At 46.6% G+C, this 19,737-nt stretch overlaps 1 protein-coding gene across 3 annotated transcripts in view; it reads right to left on the bottom strand.

Moving 5' to 3' along the window:
* usp24 (ubiquitin specific peptidase 24) overlaps window positions 1-19,737 on the bottom strand; it is a 33,267-nt gene that overhangs the window by 3,734 nt on the left and 9,796 nt on the right. Inside the window, exons 16-64 of one of the 3 annotated variants that reach the window (XM_068725527.1) lie at window positions 17,584-17,676; window positions 16,400-16,507; window positions 16,127-16,276; window positions 15,816-15,947; window positions 13,048-13,159; window positions 12,881-12,957; window positions 12,652-12,792; window positions 11,866-11,919; window positions 11,658-11,773; window positions 11,437-11,503; window positions 11,184-11,294; window positions 10,917-11,015; window positions 10,645-10,818; window positions 10,460-10,545; window positions 10,174-10,282; window positions 9,867-10,013; window positions 9,590-9,687; window positions 9,387-9,482; window positions 8,987-9,206; window positions 8,714-8,876; window positions 8,438-8,599; window positions 8,252-8,322; window positions 7,994-8,154; window positions 7,853-7,914; window positions 7,564-7,755; window positions 7,362-7,476; window positions 7,106-7,250; window positions 6,869-6,988; window positions 6,617-6,742; window positions 5,574-5,672; window positions 5,403-5,485; window positions 5,173-5,314; window positions 4,966-5,085; window positions 4,632-4,846; window positions 4,386-4,510; window positions 4,087-4,228; window positions 3,714-3,864; window positions 3,524-3,619; window positions 3,178-3,281; window positions 2,569-2,682; window positions 2,231-2,438; window positions 2,052-2,141; window positions 1,813-1,915; window positions 1,602-1,720; window positions 1,337-1,450; window positions 1,175-1,240; window positions 1,012-1,078; window positions 814-892; window positions 628-703 (exon numbers count right to left, since the gene is read on the bottom strand). In XM_068725527.1, coding sequence (XP_068581628.1) covers window positions 628-703; window positions 814-892; window positions 1,012-1,078; window positions 1,175-1,240; window positions 1,337-1,450; window positions 1,602-1,720; window positions 1,813-1,915; window positions 2,052-2,141; window positions 2,231-2,438; window positions 2,569-2,682; window positions 3,178-3,281; window positions 3,524-3,619; window positions 3,714-3,864; window positions 4,087-4,228; window positions 4,386-4,510; window positions 4,632-4,846; window positions 4,966-5,085; window positions 5,173-5,314; window positions 5,403-5,485; window positions 5,574-5,672; window positions 6,617-6,742; window positions 6,869-6,988; window positions 7,106-7,250; window positions 7,362-7,476; window positions 7,564-7,755; window positions 7,853-7,914; window positions 7,994-8,154; window positions 8,252-8,322; window positions 8,438-8,599; window positions 8,714-8,876; window positions 8,987-9,206; window positions 9,387-9,482; window positions 9,590-9,687; window positions 9,867-10,013; window positions 10,174-10,282; window positions 10,460-10,545; window positions 10,645-10,818; window positions 10,917-11,015; window positions 11,184-11,294; window positions 11,437-11,503; window positions 11,658-11,773; window positions 11,866-11,919; window positions 12,652-12,792; window positions 12,881-12,957; window positions 13,048-13,159; window positions 15,816-15,947; window positions 16,127-16,276; window positions 16,400-16,507; window positions 17,584-17,676 — 5,820 coding nt within the window. Of the gene's footprint in view, window positions 1-627; window positions 704-813; window positions 893-1,011; window positions 1,079-1,174; window positions 1,241-1,336; window positions 1,451-1,601; window positions 1,721-1,812; window positions 1,916-2,051; window positions 2,142-2,230; window positions 2,439-2,568; window positions 2,683-3,177; window positions 3,282-3,523; window positions 3,620-3,713; window positions 3,865-4,086; window positions 4,229-4,385; window positions 4,511-4,631; window positions 4,847-4,965; window positions 5,086-5,172; window positions 5,315-5,402; window positions 5,486-5,573; window positions 5,673-6,616; window positions 6,743-6,868; window positions 6,989-7,105; window positions 7,251-7,361; window positions 7,477-7,563; window positions 7,756-7,852; window positions 7,915-7,993; window positions 8,155-8,251; window positions 8,323-8,437; window positions 8,600-8,713; window positions 8,877-8,986; window positions 9,207-9,386; window positions 9,483-9,589; window positions 9,688-9,866; window positions 10,014-10,173; window positions 10,283-10,459; window positions 10,546-10,644; window positions 10,819-10,916; window positions 11,016-11,183; window positions 11,295-11,436; window positions 11,504-11,639; window positions 11,774-11,865; window positions 11,920-12,651; window positions 12,793-12,880; window positions 12,958-13,047; window positions 13,160-15,815; window positions 15,948-16,126; window positions 16,277-16,399; window positions 16,508-17,583; window positions 17,677-19,737 lie in introns of all 3 variants that reach the window. The other 2 variants (XM_068725525.1, XM_068725528.1) reach the window with 2 other exon arrangements.

Genomic DNA, 19,737 nt, shown 5'->3' on the forward strand with positions numbered 1-19,737 from the left:
TATAAAGTCATGTATAAATTGTTAAATTAGTTATAAAGTCATGTATAAATTGTTAAAATAGTTATAAAGTCATGTATACATTGTTAAAATAGTTATTAAGTCATGTATAAATTGTTAAAATAGTTATAAAGTCATGTATAAATTGTTAAAATAGTTATAAAGTCATGTATACATTGTTAAAATAGGTATAAAGTAATGTATACATTGTTAAAATAGGTATAAAGTCATGTATACATTGTTAAAACAGTTATAAAGTAATGTATAAATTGTTAAAATAGTTATAAAGTAATGTATAAATTGTTTAAAAAGTTATAAAGTCATGTATAAACTGTTAAAATAGTTATAAAGTCATGTATAAACTGTTAAAATAGTTATAAAGTCATGCATAAACTGTTAAAAGTCACGTATTTACTATTAAAATAGATAAGACGTCCATAAACTGTGAAAAAAGTAAAAAATCATGAATAAATAGATGGGTCGAGTTGGAATTGGAACCACTGGTCTCTAGATTTGAGATTTTGTTGCATGTTATTTGTGATCTCTCTCTCTCTCTACCGTCACTCTCCAAGTCAAAGAATACCTAAGAACTAAACACAATTCTTCGACATATGTGATTCAGAAGCTTGCCTTTTTCTGCAGCCACTGCACCGCCCAGCTCCAGTGACCAGACAAGTCCTTGAAGTAATCTTTGGCTGGAGCACACCTGGTGGGAGAAAGAAAAGGAGGGTCAGAGGTATTGTCAAATAACTCATGAAGGTATCACAAGTGCTACTCCTGGACCCCTCCTAACCTCTGACCCTCAGAGGAACTCACTTCTGGGCTAACGTGACCAGGAACTTCACACACTGGTAGCAGCGCCTGCTGTCCACGTTGTTGCTCTGGTGCATCAAAGCTGAAAAGAAAAAAGCACTCAAGTTAAGTTTTTACACATTTAATAAATACATTTCATTCCAGAGACGCACCGATTGAAATTTGTATCAGAGCAACAACAACAAAAGTAGCGAGTCGTACCTAAAAGGCCTTTCTCCGACTCAAAGGCATACTTGAGTCTCTGCGTCTGCAGAGGATCCTCCATCACCTGAAAGATGTAACCGACGTTAGAAGCTCATCACGACAGCAATCCTATCTTAACAGAGTGAGCGGTCAAAAAAAAAAAGGTGAGGAGTGAACTCACGAGAAGCTCCTGCAGCATCTGAAAGATGTTCTTCAGCTCATGAGGAGGAGCCGTCTCCAGCTGGGTCTACGAGACACAGAGGATCCAGAGGATTCTAGACTCATTACTGGCAAACTGTCTGTCGGCTCAGACAGGTTTTTATTAGCATTTATTATTATTTACCTTGAGCAACTGCAGCACACCCAGGGAGAAAGGCTCGTTACAGTACGAAGAATAGGTCACCATTTCTATCAAGAGCGACAGAGGACCCGACAGCTCCCGCATGGCAAACATCACCTGTGAACATCCACCGTGACAAACATCAGGCGAAGAGCTTCTGAGCCTCTGAACACAGTCGACTCTTTTACATCCCAGAATGACAACAACTGTACGTCTGGATTGATCCCACATTTCAATGAAGTCTGACAAACATGGTTGTTAATGTCACCTCGAGAAGGTAAGGCTGTCCCTCCGGAGTGAAGAGTGAGGCCAGGATGTCGGCGTGGAGCGGGAGGAGCTGGGTGGAGGCCGGGACGCAGCTCACGCGCAGTTTAAACCCTCCTGGAGCTACGCAGGGAATAATAATAATACAAAGAAATCAGACCGAGAGCCGGATCGGACACACAGAGACGTGGACTCTGAAACCGGCGGCATCTCACCCTGCGTCCGCTGGGGGTTGATGTCAGAGTGAAGAGTGATGAGGGACAGAGTGTTGTGGAGGTGGAGGAACTCCCGAGCCTGAGCTGGACTCCAGCGCCGGTTCTGTGGAGACACACGGAGGAAATCATTAGTAATGTTCTTAAATTTGCCAATTTGCAAATTCAATATTCAGAATGTCTCACACTAAAAAACATCTCACGGGTCTAGAATTAATAACACACAACGACACCGGTTCTACCTGGTTGTTCTGCCTGTTGGGTCCCAACAGGAAGATGAGCATCCGGCGATACGCCGAGTGTTTCAACAGCAGCTGACAAGGACCGCATCCCTGAAGCAAGACCAGAAGGACAACACGCACTCAACTCAACGCTTTGACCACGACAGAGAGCAGAACGGTGTCGATCTACGGGTTCTCACCCTCTGAGCGAAGTTACTGAAGAGGCCGAAGTACTGCGCGCAGTTCTTCACGTTCTCAGGAACGTCTTTGTCCAACAGGGACAGCAGCGTGTCCGTCAGGCTGTCCACTCCCGGGTCTCCGAAGTGAAGCGCGCTCTCCAGAGTCCTCTCGAGGATGGACGCGACCACCACCCTCACCTCCCTCACACTGCACTCCAGCAGACAAACCCTGAGGAGACGTGAGGATCATCATCAATATCTGTGATGTAGACGATGACGTATAGACGTCCTCACTCTACATCGTTTCCTTCATGAACACACTGGACACGGTGCGACAGGTCTGCGGGTGAAGCACTGACCTGGTGATCTCTCGCCCCTCTGGTCCGACCAGGTACTGCACCATCCACTGGCACGCCTCGCAGCTCTTAGACAGCAGCACCTCCACCGTCGCCATCCACTCCTCCGTGTCCACCCTGCAGGAGAGACACAGATTCATTCACGCCGTGTCTTTCATATCACATTTCTGCTCCTTGTAATTTGCGTCGGGTTGTAACCGGGCGGCAACCTCCGGTTCTGACGAGTGAAGCCGATGCGGAAGCGTCTTTAAAGCTGCATTCTCTCTAGTGTCCACCAGGGGGCGACTCCTCTGGTTGTATAGAAGTCTAGTCTAAAATGACTCTACTTCTCTCTTGATTTATTCCCTCAGTAAACATTGTAAACATGAGTTTATGTCTCAATCTCTAGTTTACAGTCTTCTTCAATACAGCATGATGTTCATTTAGTACATTATGCTCCATTTAGAGTCAAACAGACCAGAAAACAGGGGATGCTTTAGGGGCGGGGCTACACGCTGATTGACAGGTCTCTATGTCACTCCTCCTCAGTCCAGATATGGTCACTTAGTGAGCAAATCAGCCCTCAAACAATGGGTGACGATGACGTTCACTGTGGACAGGAAGTGAACGTACCGGAGTTTCTTTTTGGTGTGCAGGTAGGTGTGAAAGAGAAAGTGAACAGCCAGCTGAAGACTCTCTTTGGCCATAGGCTGGTAGTCCTGGTGCTTCAGCTTTGTCTGTCTCACACACACACACACACACACACACACACACACACACACACACACACACACACACACACACACACACACACTTTGGTTAAAGGAGCACAGATCGTGGTGCAAAGTTTGCTGTTTTTTAAAAAAGTGACACTGAAATCAGATTGATGGGAAACAGACAATCGCTGCCATCTGAAGACATCGTGTGTTTGTCTTCACCACGACTCCGTCAATCATAAACAAACAGGAGAAGCACGTACTGCATTGACGGAGGCCAGGGAGAGGGTGAAGTTGAAGTAGTCGCTGTTGTAGACGTCTCGGTTCCTCATGAACTTGAGATTCTCGTCTCTCACCATCTGACGGAAACACAAACAGAGACGTTCACGTTACGCTTCGCCGTGACGACCGTCGTCTTCCTCCTCGTCGTCGCCGCTCGACTCTCCTCTTTACCTGGTAGATGCTGGCGGGCATCTTCTCCACAAACAGGCCCTTCTTCTCTCCCTTGCGGACCAGGCGGGTGAGGAGGGTGAGGCGGTCGTTGTTGGCCCTCGGGGGCCGAGGGGAGGACTGCGGGGACACGTCAGGAGAGGACGGGGCGGACCTGGAAATCGAAATAAAGACACGCGGTTACTGTCGGAAGATTCACGGGGAAGATGCTGAGTAAAGATGGCGACAGTAGCTGCGAATGTTCATGAATTACATTTTCAAAGGTGTGATTAACAGCTGCAATTAAACTGGATCTAAATACAACATCAGACCAGCGCTACCGTCATGAACTAGAACCAACGAGAACGTTTACGTCCATGTTTAGAGGTTCACTCACAGAGTCAGGTCCTCGGCCTCCTGCCTCATGATGCTGACTCGGCTCTTTTTGGGAAGCACGGGCGAGTTCTGGTCGCTGATCTTCTGATAGAACAACATGTAGGCGTTCCAGTACCTCCGCCGCACGTCGGGGTAAGGGTTGGCTGCGCACACACACACACACACACACACACACACACACACACACACACACACACACACACACATATAAATCAAGTGTTTGCATGAGGAAACAGCACACGTGTGCAGAGTTTCACACGTGTTTTAAACAACATTTGAGATATTCTGCACGCTGCCTACATTGGTCGTAAACTTTGGGTCGGTACTCTCCGCCAAAGCACTCGTACTCCAGAGTTTCGTCGTTCATGTCGAACTCCTCCACCACGTTGTCGTTGAACTTGTACCAGCGTCCCCGAGCGCTGCCGCTACGAGACGAGGACGGACGGAGCGTCAGATTACATTCAGAGTCGTCACAATTTGCCGATTCAGAGGCTCATAAGGCCTCAGAACCAAAGCGGCTGAACAATCCCGAGCCACGCCTCTTACCGTCTATCTTTGATGAAGGAGTAATAGTGGCCGGCGTGCGCCTGACCGCTGTGGACCACGACCCCCACGAGTTCGTAGTTCTCCGAGATCGTGACTTTCTTCCTGGGCGACCCTCCGGAGGTCCCGTCGCCTCGGCCCTCTCCGCCCTCGCCGCTGCAGTCCTGCCGGGCCATCCCAGAGACGGTGTAGGGCTCCATGTTCAGCACCCAGGGGAACTGTGCACCAACAACAACAACAACAGAGTCCACACGAATCAGAATCCTGGCGTTTGAGGAAGCGTACCGTAGCGACTACAGATCGGTGTTTTTCGGTGGACGAGAGAAAGGCGTCGTACCCGGATCTGTTCGTCGTATTTGATGGAGCGTCCGCTCTCCCAGTCGAAGCCGAAGCGCATGAGGTGAATGCAGAGGACGCTGGGCAGGGACTTGATGCAGGTCCTCTTCACGGTGGTTCTCTGTGCGGACGAAGACACGGACACGTGAGCGAGGCGTGACGTCGGCGCGGCAGAATGAAAAGCTTAGAATGAGAGCGGCGTACGCACCTTGTCCTTGCACTTCTCGCAGTAGTAGGCGTTGCTGCCCTCCAGCACCTCCCCCCTCACAAACTGGTCCAAGGAGATCTCCAAGCTTTGGCAAGACGTCACTCCGAGGTTCAACGCCATGAAGGTTTCTTCACGCTCGTACCTGAGTTTGACCAAACAGAAAAGAAGGTCAAACGTCACCTGTGACGAGTCTAAAGCTGGAGACGGGAGCCTCGAACGTTCTCGCTCACCGGTGAGGACAGTCTTTACAGATCTTCTGGTCGGAGAAGATTCCCTGAAACGTGTTTTTGAAGATCTGCTCCCGACCCATTTTCTGTTTGAAAAAACAAAAAAAAAAAAGTCTCATCGTTAATAAAAAGAATCATCACAACCAAATCGGGTTTAAGAAGAACTTTTCTTACCTTGAGATGTTCGTCAAGCTGATCCACCAGACTGGTGAAGAACTCGTACGCATCCTGCTGCTCTCTGACGTACAACTCCTTGTTCCACATCTTGAAGATCTGCAGCAGGCAAAACACATTTGCACATGAATAATAGTTGATGATAGCTAGTGTGTGTGTGTGTGTGTGTGTGTGTGTGTGTGTGTGTGTGTGTGTGTGTGTGTGTGTGTGTGTGTGTTAACATTAATGCAATCCGTTGATATAACTCAAAAATATAAAAACTTGATGAATCTTATAACTAAAACTAAACTAAACTTGACTCTGCCGGCAGAATGAGGTAGATTGTAAAATCAGCAGCTTTATGTAGTGAATCCATGTTTGAATGAAAGTCAAGCCCCGGTTCAACCGAAGATTCATCTCCAAACCCGATGGTGAGAACCTGCTCAGACTCTTCCTTGTTTCAGACGGTGAACGGGTCATTGCGTTGCTATGAGCGGCACAACAAACTGAATCACACAGTGTAATCCCTACGGTGTAACGACCCCGTCTGCGTTTGGGTCGGTTCCCCATCGGCCGCCTTGCTTTCAGTTCACATGCGGTTCTGTCTGTCACAACGACTCCTTTTTACAGAACAAAAAGGAAGTGCTTCAACCGCTGTTCGCAACCAGAACAGGAAGACGATGGCGGCCTTTGTTTGTCGGCGGCTCGATGTGAGCTCTGTGCGGTTGACGCCGGAACTACTGATGTAACTTTAGAAAACCAAACGCGGTTTTAGTGTCAGCTGGGGGGAGAGAGAGAGAGAGAGAGAGAGAGAGAGAGAGAGAGAGAGAGAGAGAGAGAGAGAGAGAGAGAGAGGCAAACGAGCAGAGGACTGTGGTTCCTCTGAGGAGCATTAGGTACGACTTGCAATTAAATGCATTTCAAGAAATATCGAGCTTTAATATCGTAGTCGAGTCTGAGGTCAACAGCGGAACCAACAACACGAGGAGGGGAAATGTTGTCTGTTACCGCTCTAACGAACACACTTGTGCCGTAACGTTTGAGCACACCCAGCGGTCCGTTACCTTCCAGAAGTTCTCAGGTATGTAGTACTGCAGTTTGCTCTCCATCAGGTGGCCGAACAAAGACTGGACCTGGTAGAAGACGCTCTCCTCCGGCTGGTCCGTGTCGTCCTCGATGGACAGGAAAGCCTTCAAAACACACACACACACACACACACACACACACACACACACACACACACTTGTACTGATACTGGATGACTCTGTGAATGCAGAAGCTGAACGGTACATGGATCATAGATAACCGGTGCGTACCTCTGGGAGGCCCGGCTGCATGTAGAGCTGCTGAAACACAGCGTTCATGTAACACGTGGCTCCACCGTTCTTCAACCCAACGAAACCTGAGACGGACCGGCTCTCTACGGGGGGAAGGTACTGAGAGAGAGAGACACACACACACACACACACACACACAGGGTTTGATTCACATTGAAACTACCACCCAACCTCCAAATATTAGAGCAAGAAATGTGATTTCGGCGAGTGTCTCACATCGAACTCCTTGCAGAGGGACGAGTCGGACTGGTGGTGCATGGACATGAGCTCCCTGGTGATCAGCCGGAGGTTGGCCAGAGAGCTGTCCGCGAGCATCACCAGCACCTCGTAGGCCGCCAGCCGGCTGCTGGCCGTGCTGCACCTGAACACACCACAACGTTAACGTTAGCGGGTTAACGACGTTTAAAACAGTCCGATGCACGGGAGGACAGATTGAATGAAAGGGAGGGGGGGGGGGACTAACGTGTCGTACTTTGGGTGGAAGTCGTGGCTGGGGGCCGGGGAGGGCGTCGGGTTTGAACTGTTGATGATGATGCGCGACGCTCGAAACAGGAAGTCGTCCAACAACTGCTGGATCAGAGACGCACCTGGAGGAAAGAGTTAAATCATCATTATGTGCATATTTGGTATTGAAGTAACCCAAAAGCAACGGAGAGTAATGAAGTCACGCTCACCGAGATGCTCCTTGTCGTTGCCGCAGAGCGAGAGCAAGGTCTTGATGAGCCGGAGGTGTCCTGCCAGGAGGATGTTGTCCGCCTCGCTGGTCTCCATCTCGGAGCTCCAACTGGGCTCGAAGTTGTCGAGCCAAGAGATCTCGTCCTCCAGCATCGTGGCTGCGCTGACTTTCAACACCTCCATCTCCGACGCTGAGAGACAATACAAGAAGAAGAGATTACTTACATCTGGGACAAGTCTTCACATCTAGGCGTTGATAAAAGTGAGTGAAGAGGGGGAGAATCTTACTGGTCAGGTCGTCCAGAAGCTGACATCTTAGGTCGAAGTACTCGGTGCATTGGGACAGCAACCTGAGAGGAAAAGCAGCATCAACACAAAGACCTTTGCTGAACTGTGTTTGTTGTGTGTGTGTGTCTGTTTCTGAAGTACCTCTGGTTGACCCCTCTCATGATGGAAGTAGGACTCCACAACGGCAGCTGGGCGGTGAGGACGACGGAGATGAGGAACAAGTTGGGTTTCTGGACTTCGGCGAAGGCCGACGTGTCCGTCTGGCTCAGAGTGTAGAGCTGATCACAAGCAACGCGGCGGATCTGAAGGGAGGCAGAGACGTGTGAGTGTAAACGCTCACTGCAACGCGCAGGATGGATTTCTACTGCGATGCTAAACAAACAAGAGGGCGTCGTTTACCTCTCCGCTGGGAGAGCCCAGCAGAACATCGATGATGAAGTCGTTGACGGAGGGAAGGTTGTAAAAAGAACCTGGAGAGAGAGAGAGAGAGAGAGAGAAACCAACCACAGAGTCAGCGTCAGCACAGAGAGGCCTAATGTTCAGTCACCATCATCAGTGCTGCGTCTGCGTCTGCGTGAGTCTTACACAGCTGCTGGCAGCGGAGCTGCAGACAGGTGACCAGCAGCGACAGAGCCTCGCGGGCGATGATGGTGTCTTTGATAGAAACGCACTGCTGTCTCACACATATCCCAGCATGCAACGCTGTAGGCGTGGTCTCCCCCTCACTGCTGGAGCTGCAGTTACTCCCTGCGAAGGAAACACAAGACATTTGATCTACTGTCGTTTATTGAGCGTTTGTTTGTTGAATGTTGACTATCATTAGGGCCTGTTAACATGCAAAGCGTGCTTCCTGTGTCACACCTGTACTGCTGACTCTGGTGCGGACCCCCTGAGGCAGCAGGGAGCTGTGGGTCTCTCTGATTGGCTGCGGGCTGCCGACCAGATCCAACCGGCCTGCTGCAGCTGCCCAGGTCAGACGCATGAAACAGGCCACAGTGGAGGTGAAGTCACCCACCTCCATGGTCTGGAAACACAACGACGAATGTTTAAAAAAAAAACAACAGTATGGGTGCTGAATGGACGGTGTGTGTGTGTGTGTGTGTGTGTGTGTGTGTGTGTGTGTGTGTGTTTTACCTGAATAGCGACGCGGGCTGCCGGGACGATCTCCTCGACTCGGATGGAGGAGCGCTCGGACAGAGACATCTGCCTGTAGGACGACTTCTCCGGAGTTCCACAGAGAGACAGCTGCCGTCCCGCTCGTCCGGCGTTACGAAACGGACGAGACGACAACGCCTCGTCCCTGATGACGTCATCGTCCAGCGCCGAAGGCATACTCTGGCCGACCAGCAGAAACCTGCAAAAAACAACAACAACAACAACAACAACAACAATTGACTATGAAGTCTGACCCGATTCATGGCCCAGAATATCAACCCCTGTGTGTGTGTGTGTGTGTGTGTGTGTGTGTGTGTGTGTGTGTGTGTGTGTGTGTGTGTGTGTGTGTGTGTGTGTGTGTGTGTGTGTGATTCTGCACCTGGCCAACTGAAGGCAGATTGAGTAGACTCCTTGTCTGGTCTCGTAGTCCACCTCTGATGGGATGGAATCTCTCTGCATAACATTCACCACCAGACTGCAGAGCAAACACAGAAATACTACAGTTGAGTACGACAGGTTTGTGTTTTTGTTGAATGTCCATCAAACTTTGTATGAAAGCTTTCAAAGCAAACGTTCTGTTACCTGAGGCCTCCTGCTTTAAGGAAGTTCTCACAGAAGGACTTGCTGCTGGTTTTCGCCATCTCATCGTCTGACGTGGGCATGAGCTTTGAACTCAACACCTGACAAACACACAGAGAAGAAGAAGAAGAAGAAGAAGAAGAAGAAGAAGAAGAAGTCACTCATCTACCTTTAAGGGTTGAGAAGAGGTGTTTCATGCATACTGCGTTGACTGCTGTGTGTGTGTGTGTGTGTGTGTGTGTGTGTGTGTGTGTGTGTGTGTGGTCACATGTGTGCGTACCTCCAGGTTGTACAGCACTCTGAAGGTGGACATGCCCGGGGCCGAGGACCTGAAGAGGGACTCCAAGATGGAGGCCGCGCTGGGCTGGTGCTGCTGCTTGGAGGACATAGACGGAGAGCGAGAGCCTGTACCCTGGAACAGTGTCTTCTGTGGGAAAGAGAACAGAGAAGGGTTAGAAACACAATAGAGACAGATGAGAGACAGAGAGATGTAGCAGGACGTAGATAAGACGTATTACGACACAATTAGGACAACGAATGGAGAGCTTCAACGTGACCTGAACGCGTCACTGACTGCTCAGACGTACCTGGTGGCTCCAGACGCTGGATTCTTTGGGAACAAAGTTGTCGAGAGCATCCTGCACTTCTGGATCTGTGGGAATCAGCAGCAGCAGCTTCCTCACGCGGAGGGTGATCCTGGAGACAACGACATACTGAATGAGGACATGAAGTCCAACACCTGCCAACATCTGGCTTCTGTCTTTAGCGGGAAAGGTGAATGACATTCATTCACGGGACAAAAACGGCTCTGCAGCAGTCAGAGTGTTCATCTGATCCAACTGCTCCAGAGCTATTAGAGCTGGACCATCTCACCTGGTTTCGTCCAGGTTAGCCAGCTGGTAGAGCATCTCAAACACGTTACACACCAAAGCCATCACCACACCGGGCAGGGACTTCTCCTGGAGACAGAGGAACACAGACGCAGCGTGTCGTCAGAATCGACGGTTATTGTTTTTTTTGTTTTTTTAAGCGCACGGTCATGTCGCCGTGTCGGCTACCTGCTCCAAGGCGTAGGCGGAGTTGAAGACGGCGGAGCTGGAACTGCTGGAGGCCGAGGCCGAGGACTCGGAGCTGCCGGAGGGGGTGCCGGTGCCCGAGCTCTTCACCGTCAGGGTCTGCTCGTCGCTGAAGCCGAGCTGGGAGAGCAGCTTCTGGTCCCGGTTCATGGTCATCTGAAACCCGGCGGAGGGAGCGGAGAGAGAAGGGGGCGGAGTCAGGCTCTGTGCGTTGATCTGTAGTTCGTAACTTAAGATTAGTAATCCACACTTACCACACTGTCATTGGCGAAGATCTGGACGTTATCCACCGGGCAGCTCAAGTGCTCAGATATCTTCCACCGGATGCTTCCTATTGTCTCATTACTGTGGGTCTGCAGGACACACACACACACACACACACACACACACACACACACACACACACACACACACACACACACACACACACACACACAGAGAGAGAGAGAACAGGGTTACTTCCTCTGTAGATGAAGGGTTCATCCCACGGTGAACTAGGAGAAGTAAGACAAAGTGAATACCTCTAAGGTGAAAGTGTCTTTGGTTGACTCGTAGGTGATGTGGAGAGTGACGGGGTGTCCGTTGAACGAGGCCCCGTGAGGTAGAATAGTGCGAGGAACGGAGTACAGATCCTACACGGAAACAAGCACACAAAGAAAACACATCGACCGTCCATATTTTAAATGTGCTCCACAGATAGAGTTGCCTTCAGGCTCAGAGTGTCTGTGTTTTGGCTCAACAGTTTATTACAGACTTGTTAGACGACGGGCTCACCTCTATAGTGATGACGTAGCGTTCAGCCAGTAGCAGCAGTCTTTCGATTATCACCAGCTTCGTGGATCTACGGATGAAAACACACAGAAGAGTTTCAACATAAAGTGTTTCTACTGGTCTTTTTTGAAGTGCTAGTACTTTTTTTTTTAGTGAGGAGGAAAACTCTCAAAGAAAGGTGTTTTAATTAGTAACTATGTTCTTACCCAAACCCCCCTCTGTACCTGGATGGTGACTGTACAGACGTGGCCACGGTCGGCATGGCGGTGGCGGTCAGCATCTTGGTGGCCCTCGTGACGGCGTGCGTCAAAGTCGGGCCCCCGAGGGCCGAGCTGGCTGCCTGAGAGCAACGTGAAAAAGAAGAGGCGAATGAGCGCTCGGCCGTCTGGTGTTCACAGATCTCTCCTGTGAGTGAACAGGTCCGATACGTACCTCCAGTCGCTTGTAACAATCGGCGATGAACTTCTTGTGCAAAGACACAGAATCCTGCAAGGAAGAGAAATTCATTTAATATGTGACACCGACTGGAATAACTCAATTATATAAAGCATTTCTTCTTTTTGCAGAAAATACTGTTAAAACAAGATGGCAGCATCTTTAAAAAGGACAGTGTTCAGATTGAGGTCGTGTGAACATTTTCACCGCTTCCCCTTTCTGCCAGACATCTAGACGTCTCCGACGGGGAACTGAAACCGCGATCCGTGTTCTCTTCCAAGCCACCAAGACTCCATTCACAAAAAACAGCAATATTACACAACAACACGGGAGCTGGTCTAGTCCATCGGTCAGTGTGTGATATCGTGAGACTTGGGAGCCAGTTGAGGTGGTTTCGGGCATCTGGTGAGGATGCCACCTGGAACACCTCCCTAGAGGAGGCACGACCGGCTGGGAGGAGACCCCCGAGGGAGGGCCCAGAACCAGGTGGAGGGACTATATCTCCAAACTGATCCTGGGAGCTCCTCGGGATCCCCCCCAGTCAGAGCTGAGCTGATGTGGCACCGGGAAAGGGAAGCTTGGGGTCCACCTGCTGGAGCTGTTGCCCCCGAGACCCGATCCCAGATAAGAGGTTGAAGATGAGATGAGAGCGGTACACTACTTTGCTCCTGTGCTGCTCTGCTTCCCCAAACTACTGCAGTCAAACACTGACTGCTAGAAGAGTGAGGAGCCCCCCCCCCCCCCCCCCCCCCCCCCCCCCCACACACACACACACACACTGACCTTCTTCATCTTGGGATTGAGGTTGGTGTAGCTGTATGTGATAATGAGCTGGATCGCCTCGTTGGCGATCTCTTCATCAGGGGTTTCCATGGCGATGCGCCAGATAAAATCCATCCCCGCCAGGTCAAGGCGCTCCACGCACTGAAAGCAGAACACGTCGTACGTTCAGTAGAGCTGTGACCACGGTGTGTGTTTCACCTTCTATAAAGACGTGAGCGTGAGCACCGACCAGCTGAGTTCCCTGGCGCTTGAGGCGATGGTCGCACAGATTAACGTTCTCGAAGAAGGTCTTAAACAGATTGAAACCTGGGGAAACATTAAAAAAACACGTTGCATCACGTGCATGAAGTCATCCAGAGGGGCTGTAACGCTGCATCTCTGTGAAGAGTTCCTCACCGTTCATGGTGATCTCGTAGGGCTCCAGTTTCAGGATCTTCTCCTTGAAGAGCTGCTGCTGCACGTCGCTCTCCAGGTCGTGTTGTCCTTTAGTGAACCACTCGAAACACGACTGCACACATCGAGAACACACGCGCCACGTTTACTGACACAGAGGGTAATCTGCCTATTTTAGTGTTACACTGATTAACTCACAACTTAAAAAAGGACAATTCACCCAGAAATCAACAACACATTTTCGTCTGTTTACGTACCTGTACGTACAGTTGTGGTCAAAAGTTTACATACACTTGTAAAGAACATAATGTCATGGCTCTCTTGAGTTTCCAGTTATTTCTACAACTCTGATTTTTCTCTGATAGAGTGATTGGAACAGATACTTCTTTGTCACAAAAAACATTCATGAAGTTTGGTTCTTTCATGACTTTATTATGGGTTAACAGAAAAAGTGACAAAATCTGCTGGGTCAAAAATATACATACAGCAACATGAATTAGCAATTTTGGTGACTTAGAAAGTTGTGTCAATGAAATGAGCTTCATAGCATGGCCTCTTAACTTCTTGTGAGTGATTATGAGTGACTACAGCTGGTGACTTCTCTGAGGCCATTTAAATAGGGCTCATTGGATACAAACGCACACAAACGCTACAATGGGAAGGTCAAAGGAGCTCAGGATGGATCTGAAAAAGCGAATCATTGACTTGAACAAGTCAGGAAAGTCACTTGGAGCCATTTCAAAGCAGCTGCAGGTCCCAAGAGCAGCAGTGCAAACAATTGTTTGTAAGCGTAAAGTGCATGGCACTGTTTTGTCACTGCCACGATCAGGAAGAAAACGCAAGCTATCACCTGCTGCTGAGAGAAAATTGGTCAGGAGGGTGAAGAGTCAACCGAGAACCACCAAAAAGCAGATCTGCCAAGAATTAGAAGCTGCTGGAACACAGGTGTCAGTGTCCACAGTCAAGCGTGTTTTGCATCTCCATGGACTGAGAGGCTGCCGTGCAAGAAGGAAGCCCTTGCTCCAAAAGCGGCACCTTAAGGCTCGACTGAAGTTTGCTGCTGATCACATGGACAAAGATAAGACCTTCTGGAGGAAAGTTCTGTGGTCAGACGAAACAAAAATCGAGCTGTTTGGCCACAATGCCCAGCAATATGTTTGGAGGAGAAAAGGTGAGGCCTTTAACCCCAAGAACACCATGCCTACCGTCAAGCACGGTGGTGGTAGTATTATGCTGTGGGGCTGTTTTGCTGCCAATGGAACTGGTGCTTTACAGAGAGTAAATGGGATAATGAAGAAGGAGGATTACCTTCAAATTCTTCAAGATAACCTAAAATCATCAGCCCGAAGGTTGGGTCTCGGGCGCAGTTGGGTGTTCCAACAGGACAATGACCCCAAACACACATCAAAAGTGGTAATGGAATGGCTAAATCAGGCTAGAATTAGGGTTTTAGAATGGCCTTCCCAAAGTCCTGACTTAAATCCCATTGAGAACATGTGGACAATGCTGAAGAAACAAGTCCATGTCAGTAAGCCTTCAAATTTAACTGAACTGCACCAATTCTGTCAAGAGGAGTGGTCAAAGATTCAACGAGAAGCTTGCCAGAAGCTTGTGGATGGCTACCAAAAGCGCCTAATTGAAGTGAAAATGGCCAAGGGACATGTAACCAAATATTAGCACTGCTGTATGTATATTTTTGACCCAGCAGATTTGATCACTTTTTCTGTTAACCCATAATAAAGTCATGAAAGAACCAAACTTCATGAATGTTTTTTGTGACAAAGAAGTATCTGTTCCAATCACTCTATCAGAGAAAAATCAGAGTTGTAGAAATAACTGGAAACTCAAGAGAGCCATGACATTATGTTCTTTACAAGTGTATGTAAACTTTTGACCACAACTGTATGTTCATGTTCCTGTACGTATGTTCATGTACCTGTATGTATGTTCATGTACCTGTATGTATGTTCATGTTCCTGTACGTATGTTCATGTACCTGTACGTATGTTCATGTTCCTGTACGTATGTTCATGTTCCTGTATGTATGTTCATGTACCTGTATGTATGTTCATGTTCCTGTACGTATGTTCATGTTCCTGTACGTATGTTCATGTTCCTGTACGTATGTTCATGTTCCTGTATGTATGTTCATGTACCTGTATGTATGTTCATGTACCTGTACGTATGTTCATGTTCCTGTATGTATGTTCATGTACCTGTACGTATGTTCATGTTCCTGTACGTATGTTCATGTTCCTGTACGTATGTTCATGTTCCTGTATGTATGTTCATGTTCCTGTACGTATGTTCATGTACCTGTATGTATGTTCATGTTCCTGTACGTATGTTCATGTTCCTGTATGTATGTTCATGTACCTGTATGTATGTTCATGTACCTGTACGTATGTTCATGTACCTGTATGTATGTTCATGTACCTGTACGTATGTTCATGTACCTGTATGTATGTTCATGTACCTGTACGTATGTTCATGTTCCTGTACGTATGTTCATGTTCCTGTATGTATGTTCATGTACCTGTATGTATGTTCATGTACCTGTATGTATGTTCATGTACCTGTACGTATGTTCATGTTCCTGTATGTATGTTCATGTTCCTGTATGTTCATGCCTTAAACACTGCTCTAACATACAAGAGTGAGTGGAGCTTACAGCTAATGTTTGCAGAGCCTTTGCTCCTGCAGAGAGTAAAAAAAAAGCTGTTTTGCAAACACAAACAAACGGCACTTCATTTGCATAACGGTCTTCATACCTCGCGGTCGAGCTCACAGACGTCCGGCCCCGAGACCAGACACTCCCAGAGCTCCTTGGCCCTGTTCCAGACCAGGTAGAGGCTGGCCTCCTGGAGGAAGAAGGCCAGGAAGCGCAGGTGGCTGTCCAGATACTAAAGAGAAGAGTTAGAAACACAGCAGAACATGACTTTGTGCTCCTGTCTGGTTCTAAGAACTCGTCTACTGCACTAGAACGCCTGACTGTGGACGTCACACAAACACGCTTCTAAACATCCTAATCGTCCTTTAACTAAGAAACGAGCTGACGAGAGACATCGGGACGAGGACGAACCTCCTGGTAGGTGTATCGTCCGTCCACCAGAGTGGAGCCCGAGAGGCCGTTGTTTGCCGCGGCGGTGACGGCCAGGCGATGGCAGCACACGAGGGACCCCGTGACCAGCTTCACGATCTCAAAGTTCTTCTTCAAGTCCTGGATGATGCTCTGCAGGGGGTCAAACGGAAGGGAGAGGCTATCGTGGCAGCGTTGCACAGACCCGGTTAAAAAAAAAATCGATTTTGATGACGCGTTAGCTCGTCTGTCTGCTAGCATGTGCGTTAGCGTTACCTTGTCTTGTTTCTGATAGGTCTGCTTGATGAAAGAACGGGTGATCTCGTGCAGCTGACGGAGAGCAGGAACAACCCAGACCGCCTGAGGACTGCTCTGCTGAGAGGCCTGTTGACACACACACACACACACACACACACACACACACACACACACACACACACACACACACACACACACACACACACACACACACACACACACACACGATAATGATGTCCATTAAGGCAGAATGAGCACACAAACGAGTACTAATCAGATTTTTGTAATCAGATTACTTTGTCGTCACAGACCTGATCATTTTTTTTGCAGTTGTGTAAACATGAGAAAGAAAAACCAGAGCCTGGGACGTAAACCATCGGATCAAGACTTTTGACCGTTTAAAAGGAGGTGTGAGGTTCTCCTCCACAGTCAGTGTTCTACTACAGTAGATGTTTGGAGAACCAGCACGGGAGAAAAGTAATGTTCTGCTGTGGACGAGGGCAGCGAAACCTTTTCTTTTCTGATGTGGAACTGAACAAGTTAAGGTAGAATCAGTGTTTTTGTCAACGGAGTCCGGTGCCTTTGACGAGAGCGTCTTCAGTTCCCCTCAGAAAGGTAAAGAGGTGAGAACATGCTAAATACAGCGTAACTTTGCTCCCGTGCTGGTTCTCCCGTCTGGTTCTATGAACTCATGTACTGTAGTAGAACACAGACTCTACCCGTCCCTTTAGAACGGGCTGAAGATTAAAGGTTATCCTCCAAATCAACTCTCAAACACGTACTTTTTATAGATCCGAGGCTCTGATTAGATTCCTCTCTGCATGAGTAGTAAATGTATTTGCACTTTCACCAAAGCCGACCATTCATCCAGCAGCTAAAAAAATTAAAAATAATCACTCATTTAAACGCCGCCAGCTCTCACCCAGGACCAGATCAACACCGCTGTGTAACCGTTAAGTCAGAGCCAACAGTGAAGCAAGCAGGAGATTAACACACACACACACACACACACACACACACACACACACACACACACACACACAGTTTGACTACCTCTCGTTACAATCAAGTGTGAAATTATCAACCGGTGACCAGTGAACCCCCTGTGTGGTGAAGCACCTTCCTCCAACCATCGGTTTGGTGAATTTGGATACAGATTTGTTCATTGGCAGCAGATAAGCGGTACAGGCTTGTTCTCTTACTTTGACCACAGAGTTAGCTTTCTTCTTGCCCCAAGTGCCAGTAAGAAATGAGCTTTGAGTGTCGCTGCCTTTACAGTCCTCCTGAGTGTGAGTCTAGAAACATACATTTCATTTTGAGGGGCAGTTTGACTCTGAACACAGTTCACTTCTCGTTTCCTGTACGTCAATGTAAAACACACATTCCTTCCATCGGCTTTCACTCATTTCTATTAATAATAAATCAATCAAGTCTACTTAAAAATAATATGTTATACGTGTTTATTAAGGTGCAGTATTTGACGACAATTACGCCGTCTCCTCTGAAGACATATTTTACATTACGACTGTTTTACCGTATTTTCGGGTGAACACAAGAGGAGTTATTGTAGAAATGCTAAATCAATCAATGTGAAAGACTCCTTTAAAGAACAGAGGAGTACAATCATATTATGTGTCGTTTCTTGAATCTGTCAACATGATTTTACAAACAGTTATTATCATTATTATGGAGCATTAGTTGGTTAGCACATAGAGGATATAGTAGCTCCTTTGACTCAAGTGAACACTGAGTCAAAGGATCAAAGGGAGAGTCAAAGGAGAGATCTCGTGCTATCAGAGGAAATGAGTTCTTTATAAAAAGCTTTGAAATGAATAATGAACACGTGAAAGACAGTTAGTGAGACGCTTCATCTCCACAACCCACTGCAGCTCCGTGAACACTGGACGGAGGCAAACTCAGAAGAAACGCGTGTAAACAAACTGTAGCTGAAGAATAACATGCATGCTAACGAGGACATGCTAACTTTAGGACTAAACTGTCACAGCAGGCAGAAATATGTAGACGCCCAATGTTTGCTATGGAAGACCTTTTACACCAATGTGATATATACAAAAAACAAAAAGATCCTGTGAGACATTATGAGAACATCTCTCAAAATAACGACTTAGTATCTCAAAATGTTTAGTTAGTGTCTCAATATGGTAGTGTCTTATAATTTAGAGATACTAAGTCATTATTATGAGATACTAACATTATTATGAGATACTAACTCATTATTATGCGATACTAAGTCATTATTATGAGATACTAAGTCATTATTATGAGATACTAAGTCATTATTATGAGATATTAACTCATTATTATGAGATATTAACTCATTATTATGAGATACTAACTCATTATTATGCGATACTAAGTCATTATTATGAGATACTAAGTCATTATTATGAGATACTAAGTCATTATTATGAGATATTAACTCATTATTATGAGATACTAACATTATTATGAGATACTAACATTATTATGAGATACTAACTCATTATTATGAGATACTAAGTCATTATTATGAGATATTAACTCATTATTATGAGATACTAACATTATTATGAGATACTAACATTATTATGAGATACTAACATTATTATGAGATATAAAGTAATTATTATGAGATACCAACTCATTATTATGAGATATTAACTCATTATTATGAGATACTAACATTATTATGAGATATAAAGTAATTATTATGAGATACCAACTCATTATTATGAGATATTAACTCATTATTATGAGATACTAACATTATTATGAAATACAAAGTAATTGTGCGATACTAACTCATTATGAGCTACTAAGTCATTATTATGCGATACTAACTCATTATTATGAGCTACTAAGTCATTATTATGCGATATTAACTCATTTTTATGAGATACTAAGTCATTATGTGATACTAAGTCATTATTATGAGATACTAACATTATTATGAGATACTAACTCATTATTATGAGATATTAACATTATTATGAGATACTAACTCATTATTATGATATATTAACATTATTATGAGATACTAACTCATTATTATGAGATACTAACTCATTTTGAAATAGGAAGTCATTTTGAAAAAGCTTCTCATTATTTTGAGATAGGAAGTCATTATTTTGAGGAAGTTTGATTATTGAAGTGATATAAGTGCATATTTGGAGACGCTAAGTTATTATAATGACTTAAAGGATCTTTTTTCTCTTTTCTTTTCTTGTCAGAAATGGTCCATAGTTTCATTCAAACAGACTGAGTGAGCTGCACAATAAGAAACAGTGTTTTCCTGAATGTAAACACAAAATAAACAACAAATACATTTCCTCTTCTCTTCTAAGAGCTTGTCCTGG

This window comes from Cebidichthys violaceus, unplaced genomic scaffold (assembly GCF_023349555.1).
Source record: "Cebidichthys violaceus isolate CVI_PGR_0920_01 unplaced genomic scaffold, fCebVio1.0.p SCAF_35, whole genome shotgun sequence".
NCBI classification, from domain to species: domain Eukaryota; kingdom Metazoa; phylum Chordata; class Actinopteri; order Perciformes; family Stichaeidae; genus Cebidichthys; species Cebidichthys violaceus.